The 8,503-nt window shown below is 34.1% G+C and overlaps 1 protein-coding gene across 6 annotated transcripts in view; it reads left to right on the top strand.

Moving 5' to 3' along the window:
* The window catches only part of LOC107042893 (CUGBP Elav-like family member 2), a 147,614-nt gene that overhangs the window by 125,462 nt on the left and 13,649 nt on the right, over positions 1 to 8,503 (top strand). For all 6 annotated transcript variants that reach the window (XM_015264137.1, XM_015264136.1, XM_015264133.1 and 3 more), the window contains one exon: positions 5,255 to 5,463. In XM_015264137.1, the coding sequence (XP_015119623.1) occupies positions 5,255 to 5,463 (209 nt within the window). The remainder of the gene's footprint in view (positions 1 to 5,254; positions 5,464 to 8,503) is intronic.

The raw sequence follows: 8,503 nt of genomic DNA, 5'->3' as shown, positions 1-8,503 counted from the left end.
CCCCCCCCCAGTGATATTACAAAACTGTAAACACAGGATTACGAAAAATGCGCAGAACCGAAAAAAAAGAACCGAAAAAAAATGCCCAATGATATAACAGGAAGAGCTTTAGGACGAGTATGGAGATGATAGCGTGGAGGCAGTGTGTCAGTGGAGCGCCGACATCAAACGGGAACGAAATGCCGGGAGGCGAACGGTGAACTCGATGCGCCTCGTTAGCTTCTGTCTCGAATGTCTGCATGAAGTTTTTTGTTCCTTTGCCTCATGCTCACTTTTTTTCCACAGCTAATTTATTCATTGGCCGAAAAAGTAACCCTTCATTGGGGGGGGGGAGGAGGAGAACATGAGGCAGTGGCTTTATTCAAGGGTCAATGACGCTTGAGTTGTTTTAACGTGAAGGGAAAAAATTAAAAGCTTGAAAAATATGGAAGTGGTGATTTCGCTGTTAAAAATTTATCGCTGAAATTTTCGAAACACTTCTTGAAAATTTAAAACTTCAGGGAAAAGTGAATGGAAATTTTCAATTTTAAGGATATCCGAGTACTTTGGCTATTTTTTGTCCAAAGAAATGCTTCTTTACATGGAGAGAAATGTTCAGTAAAAATTACGGAACTCACAGTTCGTTCACCGATTACGGAATCGACTCAGAAAATTTAAGTGACGGTATCGTAATTTTTCACAGGAGATTCAGGTAATAATTACGGAACGCTTTGGAAAAATTCTGTGATTTTAGGTAAAAATTACACGACAATTTCCTCAAATTTCCTACAACCACATGGCCCTCCGGAATTATGGAAAAGATACGTAATTTTTATTGAATATTTCTTTCCGTGTAGTTTTCTAGTGGAACATCAGAGCTTTCATTTGAGCCCCATTTGACCCTAAGCTTCCGTACATTTTACAATGATTTTATTATTTAAACTTTGTAGGTCTGAATTGAAATTTCGATATTAAATCGTTAGAAACCATTTTAAAAATATAAAAAAATAGAAAGTTTTCTTTTGAAGGAAGATTAATGAAATAATTTAAAAATTGCAATTTTTGAAAATTACCAACATTTTTTATAAATAATTTATAAAAAATCGACTATGACAATCGTTTTATTCTATTTTCCACTATAAAAATCATTTGTTTGGAATCGTAACAAGTTTATTCATATTCAGAATTTTGTCAGAATTTGATTTCATGTCTAAAAAAATAGTTTCCGAAAGTTTTAACAATTTCAATTCTTTATTCATAAATAGTGATTGAAAATAGTTAAATCTATAGTGTGGTCTGTACCGAACTGTAAAAGATACTTGCATATCCTTAATTCAAGTATTCCATGAAAATTTAAGTTGGGAATATTTCGTCTTTTTGTTGCCCAAAAACTTGAAATTTCATTGCATTTTCTGTGAAATCTTAAATTTCCATATTTTTTCCATGAAATTTAAACTTTTCCTAATGCTATGGGATGAATACATTGCTTTTACTCGTCAATAACTAAAAATCTCAAGAATGAAGTTGTCTCAAGACACCCATTTAACTTTTCAACGAAGTCCCACTCCCTTCATTGGTTTCAAAGACATTAAAAATAAAAAAAAACGTCGTATGATTTTCAAATGCCCCTGCAAAAACCGCACACCTAAAAACTCCTGGTGAATGTAATGTCCCTCACGATTGGATTAGTCTTCATACACCGTATGACATACCCAATGGTTTGCGACAGGAAACGTAGGCCAGTTGCCTCCACACGACTTGTGCAATAAGATACGCTGTTCCATCACGTACAGCATAACGACACAGACACAACTGCCGAGTAAAAATGTTCATGTGCATACATGTATATAAAACCACATAGAGAATGACTCCAAGGGTATGGGAAGAAAAGGAGAGCTACCTGTGCCCTCGTGCAGCTCCCAACCTACTTACCAACCACTCTTACATCTAACGTTTAGTGTACCGAGACGAAACTGCACCTACCTATAAACTCAGACATTGGAACGCTTCATTGTCTTTTTACTCATCGCTGAAAAGCTGTACAACTTGGTGCTACTATGCCGGTAAACGTCTAAATCACTCCTCATGCCGTTATGTTTACCCCCATGACTTAATGGGAATATTGTACTCATGTTTCGCACTGTACAAACTAGTGGCGTCGGGACGTTTTAATTTACGCCACTAAAAATGACTTAAGGGGTGAAACGGCTCAATTTAAGCCACTGAAAATGACTTAATACTACTATGAGTTTTAAAAGTCGCGGGTTACATATTGAAATAAGATTTCTCATACATTTAATAATCATAAAAAAAAATTAATTTGTCATTAGGCCCGATAAACCGCGATTCTAACCTCGCTTTGCTCGGTTAAATCGCGGTTTTCGGGCCCAGCGACATAGAATATCATATGTCACACAACGATAAAAGCATTATCTGGCGAATGTGATTATAATCCGAGCCGAAGGCGAGTATTATCTGGCCACATTCGCCAGATAATACTTTTATCGCCTGATGACATAATCTACTATTTTTTTTGTTCGTTTGTCCCGCAGACGCTTAAAATGTATGCAATAACAATTACGAATTAGTTTTTTGAAATTCAACTCTTACACAGTTAATTTCGTTAACTGTGTGAGAGTTTCGCTTCGCGCCCGTTTGTATAGATTAATGTATACTATCTTATGTTATTTTATTTTCTTTCCCTTTCCGTCTTCACAATTAGATTAATTTAATTTTATTCATTCTTCTTGTTGTTACATAAATTTTTGTTCCTTAATTCACAAGTTACAACATTGAATGAAGAGGAATTCCCCATAAATCACGTGAGAATACAGATCGACAAACAATTTTCGATAATCATAGCTAAAATTTTTCATTTCTTGCTTTTTCTTGAAATGAATTAGTACCAATGATTTGAAAATGTGAACAAATATGAACATTTTACATTCCTTTGATCCCATTTGAATGGAACCGAAGAAGGAAATTGCAAAGAGAGATCGATCATCATCAATCAGTATCAATAAAATGAAAAAATTGATTTTTTTATGTCTTTTCGAAATTATTCAAATTGCCTTTTTCTTCTTAAAAAATGAAGGGAAATTAACATTTGTAATTTGATGTCATCGTATTCCGTTCACAGAAACAGGAAATACGGAAAATGTAGGGAAGGAAAATCAGAAATAGATTAAAAAAATTGATTTTTTTATGTCTTTTCGAAATTATTCAAATTGCTTTTTTCTTCTTAAAAAATGAAGGGAAATTAACATTTGTAATTTGATGTCATCGTATTCCGTTCACAGAAACAGGAAATACGGAAAATGTAGGGAAGGAAAATCAGAAATAGATTAAAAAAATTGATTTTTCAATCTTGAAAATTTCAAAACATTTTTTTTTAATAATGAAGAAAAACCATCGTATTTTCTTTCTATTGTCTAATTCTGATGAAAGAAAGTGAAAAGAGGAAGAGAAACGAAATCAACACGAAAAAAGAATTTTTAATTTTTCAATGTCTAGGGAAAATTTTAAAATTGATATATTTTTTCGAATAGTAAACCAATGTCCATCAATTCAATTCCTATCCTCACATTTTCATAGAATACAAGAAAAATAGCGAAGAATTCAAATAGGTAATGAAAAATTTTATCGGATTATTATTATGTAATTTTTTAAATGAAGAATTTCACCATTCATATAAAATAGCCCGAAAAATGTTTCTGAAAGAATCGAGAATATTTAAAATATTTTAAGGATAACTTTTCTGCCAATTTTACATGAACGGCGCAAATTGTTACATTAAACAAAACAAAATTGGCTATGTAGGATTCAAATTTCAAAAAACTAATTCGTAAATGTTATCGTACACATTTTTTCAAGAATTTCGAAAAACAGCCTTTGTAGCTCAAAAATTGAAGGTCCTGGATTATTTTCAATATTTTAAGCGTCTGCGGGGCAAACGAACAATAGAGAATTAATTTTTTTTAAGAATTATTCGTTTTTAGACATATAAAAAATTTCAAACTCATAGTAGACTCCCCTAAATCTGGCGCCACAAGCGTTTTAAAAAACCGGAAACAAGTGTCTTAATTTCAGACAAAGAAATTCATGAAGACAACTTCTGTCGAGGGAAAACACTTGGAATTTCAGCTACACATGCACGATTCAAGACGATACGACAGCAGAAAAAGTAATCGGATCTCTGTAATCTCAATGGTATTTTAAGACGATCAACTCTGATGACGTACTACACAGAATAGAAATTAAAGGCACATGTCCTTGAGAGAATTTGCAGGAATTGTTTATTGAATATGCAATGATTCGAATGATTCATGTGACTGGAATGAGTGAGGTTGATGGAGAATCGAAAGGAAGTCAGTGAAATATTTATCGTCTCACTGCAAAATGCCATACTAATGAATAACTATCGAAATTGGAGTGGGAATTGGTACGAAAGTGTGAATACATATGTCAGGACAATGAGTGCTTTGACATAAAGCTGTTGAGAACATCTTTTTCAAGTTGAGAAAGAGAAATATTTGAGAGTCAACGATTAAAGTTTCTGGACAGTTTGCGGATGGATCACAGTTCGTGACTCTGTTGTCACTTCCTTCGTCGTGGTCAGGCCTCCATACTAATGAGCCACATGACTAATGACATACCGACAGGAAGGAGGAGAGTGAGACACAAGTCTTTTCGGGTCAGGTGTCACGCGCTATTGATCGGAGGCGAAGAATTCAATTGTTGTAGTTAAAATTCTTGGGGAATGCGTCAAAACTGTTGCATACTATTGAAGTCGATGCAAAAGAACTGATATATTATATAGGAATTGAAATTATAAGCAACAAAAACTATCAATCCAAGTATTCACAAAGAAAATCATTCTTCAAAAATCAAAGGCGTTTTTTATCATGAGTAACTCAAGAACGGCAAAGTGAAATTAGACGCGTCTGAACTCATTTTCAAGCTATTTTTTCAACCTTTAAAATGAGACTTGACTCTTCAAAATCGCATAATTTGTTCAAAATATATCGCAGATTGAATAAAGACAATTTTATTGAAATCTAAAGAAGAGACTTTTTTGTTAATCCTGAAAATCTTCGGTTTGGCAGAGTGAAATTTCAATCATCAGGTCTCATTTTCAAGTTTGAAAAAATACCTTAAAAATGAGACCTGACTCATCCAAATAGCATCATTTGTTCATGAGATACTGCGCAATGTAATCCATTAAAAACAATTCAACAGGAAATTTATCGACATTTTCTCTTTCATTCTGTTATAGATCGAAAACTATTCGTGGGCATGTTATCCAAGAAGTACACAGAGAATGACGTCAGAAACATGTTCGATGTGTATGGTGCAATAGAAGAGTGCTCAGTACTCCGTGATAACAGTACTGGACAGAGTAGAGGTTGTGCATTTGTCACATTTGCGAGTAAACAATATGCCATAAATGCCATCAAAGCCCTACACCACTCTCGTACAATGGAGGTAAGTTACCGCAAAAATTTTGTCTCCCTCATTGCCATTCAAGCCCAATGTTGCTTACACCAAGAAAAAAAATTATTTTTGCCAAATATCCGTTTGCTTGAGAGAAGTATTCATTTTTTCAATATCCTATTTCTCCATATAAAGAGAAACTTCACACATGAAAAAATGAAAAATATGACGCAGAATTTTTTTTAGCATTATAAGAAAATACCGGGGATTTTTTTCAGCGACTATTTCACGTGACTCATTGATCAATCAGAAATGAGGATTAGCGGTCAGGCAGTTTCGAGATATTTCAATACAAAACAACTTCACGTTTCTTTCATCTTTAGCAAATAGGATCATGTTATTTATGATCGTGAGTGAACTCCGTCAATAATTATCAACATTAAAAATTTTATCAAAATTCTTTCCTCCAGAAAATGAAAAATTTAGGAAAAATGAATAATCATTGGAGTCATCTTCTAGAGCAACATGTTATAATTGAAACCTAATCAGGCTCGCCTGAGAATGACTCGATTGGAGAAATACGATTTTGAAAAAATAAATGTTTCTTCAAATAAATAAATATTTGGCAAAAATAATTTTTTTTCTCTGTGTACTCCCAGCGATACAAAAACAAATAACTTGAGCTCATTTTCCGTGATTTTATTAATTCACCAAACCCACTTTGACGCCCCTTTTCATAGCCCCGTAATACCATACCACTGTGACTGACATAGGCATCAAAACCAGTGTCAAATGTGTTTTGGCAGACTGCCGGCTTTTTCCAAGTCAAACACATCAAAAGCGAATGGACAATCTCATTCCGTTTTACTTCACTGGTTTAAATACCTCGGACCCTATGATGTTTGAGAACGTGTCGAATGTAAATTTATTTTAATCAATTTTCGGTTTTATTACTTCGATAACAACTCTGCACGACATAACGTGAATAGAAATATTTCCTGATCCATTCTCTCTGCAAATTAATTTCTTTTGCGCTAAAAAATACCATTGAATATCCAATTTTCACAAGAGCAAATTCACTCTTTCGCCGCATCGACTCTCCGAGAGAGCAATGAAAGCAAAATATGCCAAATCCCGAAAATAACCCAAGATTTATGCATTGAAAAAGCCGGTGAAAATAGCCTAGGCATCGTGTGTGAACAAATTTTTCCATTCAAACCAAGAAGTAAAAAAAAATGAAAACAAAACAAACTCCATATACACACGTATGAAAGACATTCTCCTTTATACGTTAGCATGGAAAACTCTCCTTGCGGTATAATGTATCCATTCGTAGGGTGAAAATGCACTCGACTAAGGGAAAAACTACTTGCTGAGACCGTGAAAGAAGCTCAAAGTGCAAAGCACCCCAACGACTGAATCATCACTATTGCAAGCCAAGAAATGGAATAGGATAGTATCTGCTATGTACCACTGTTCTTCTACCTCCAGTCGGTCTTTTTCCACCTCTTCAGCTTTGTACTTCATCACTTTCTCATTCACACCTCTCTCTCCTCTCATTTCAATCTTTCGACAGAAGATTTGAAGTCTACACGGAGAGAAAAATTCAATAAAAATTACCAGAAAGAACAACGTAAAAATTATGTTTCGAAACGTAATTCGCGAGCGAAGTGAAATTCAATAAAAAGTGTGAGTCGGAACTGAAATTGTACGAACAGCCATGTAAATTCTACGATTTGTTCCGTGAAAATTAACCACCCGTCTGATGACCCACCGCTGTGGGGACAACAAGTCGTTCCGTAATTTTTCCCCAACGATTGAGAAATTTTACGGAACAGAACGCAGAAATAACTCACCACTTTCATAAAAATTGTTGAACGTTCAAGAATTGTCGATTTTGGAGGCACAATAAGTCGGGAAGTTTTTGTAAGATTTTACTTCTTCGGGAAAACTGACATGACAATTTCGTACTTGGTTCGGTGATGAACCTGAGAATTCACTGAACGTTTCCGATTTTTTCTCTTCCATTCCTATAAAAATTGGCGGAAAACGATTCCCCATTGCGAATTACGTGAATTGTTCCGTAGTTTTTACTGAATATTTCTCTCCGTGTATACAATTCATTAAAGTATACACCGAAAAAAAATCTGAATTGAGTATTTGAATCAAATATATTTTATACTCGAATCAGGTCTATGCATATTCTTAATTCAGGTATAAAATATACTCAATTCAAGTATATTTTTTTGCGTGTACAAACTATACTAATTCGTAGATGTAGAACTGCAATAGTAGCATCAAGGAAACAAAGTATTCTATTCTATTCTATACTAATTCACCAAAAGTTGCAAAAAACCATGATTTTATCCCTGAATAGTATTAGAATTTATTAGTATTTATTACAGGCTTCAGGCAGAAGCCCATCGAAGCCTACAGAAAGATGCGAAACTAATCCATAATAATTACATACACCGAGAGAAAAACAAACACGTTGTCAAAAAAGTCTTGTTCGGGCCAACAAAATCGCTAGTTGAAAATTGCCAAAAAAGAATTTGTTTGATTGGAATTTGAAAGTCTCAAACATGAATAATTGTTCTGCTTTCAAGCAGAAATAGCAACGAAATATTTGGCTCAACAGGCGGATAATTCACATCAGACGGTGCCTTTCCAGAATTAAAATATCTCATATAGAGGATGATTCATCAACAAATATTTTATCCCTAAGTTACCAGATTGCTATCATATCATTATTATTGTTTCATTTAAGGGTTCATTTCTTGTCTGTGATTATTAGACAGCCAAAACGAAAAACTGCTATCCCTTGTTTCGCACAAAACAAAGATTTTTCGGGAGCAAAATAGGTATGGGAGTATCGAATAACGTAGGAGACGAAATGACATTTCTTGCGTGGACAGAGAATGCAATTTTTTTTTAACTACTGAATCTATTTTTGCATCAAAAATTTTTCATTCCGGCGCACTCTGCATGTTTAGCACAAAAAAATCCTTTTTGATAATTTTCAAAAAACTATTTTCTTGGCACAAGTAAGACTTGTTTGAAAATTTTGTCATTTTTCTCTCAGTGTATGTAA

Source organism: Diachasma alloeum, unplaced genomic scaffold (genome assembly GCF_001412515.2).
Source record: "Diachasma alloeum isolate Michigan unplaced genomic scaffold, Dall2.0 Dall_scaffold_00534, whole genome shotgun sequence".
NCBI lineage: Eukaryota > Metazoa > Arthropoda > Insecta > Hymenoptera > Braconidae > Diachasma > Diachasma alloeum.
Note: the sequence above shows the minus strand (reverse complement) of the source record. Positions and strands in the feature narration are given on the sequence as shown.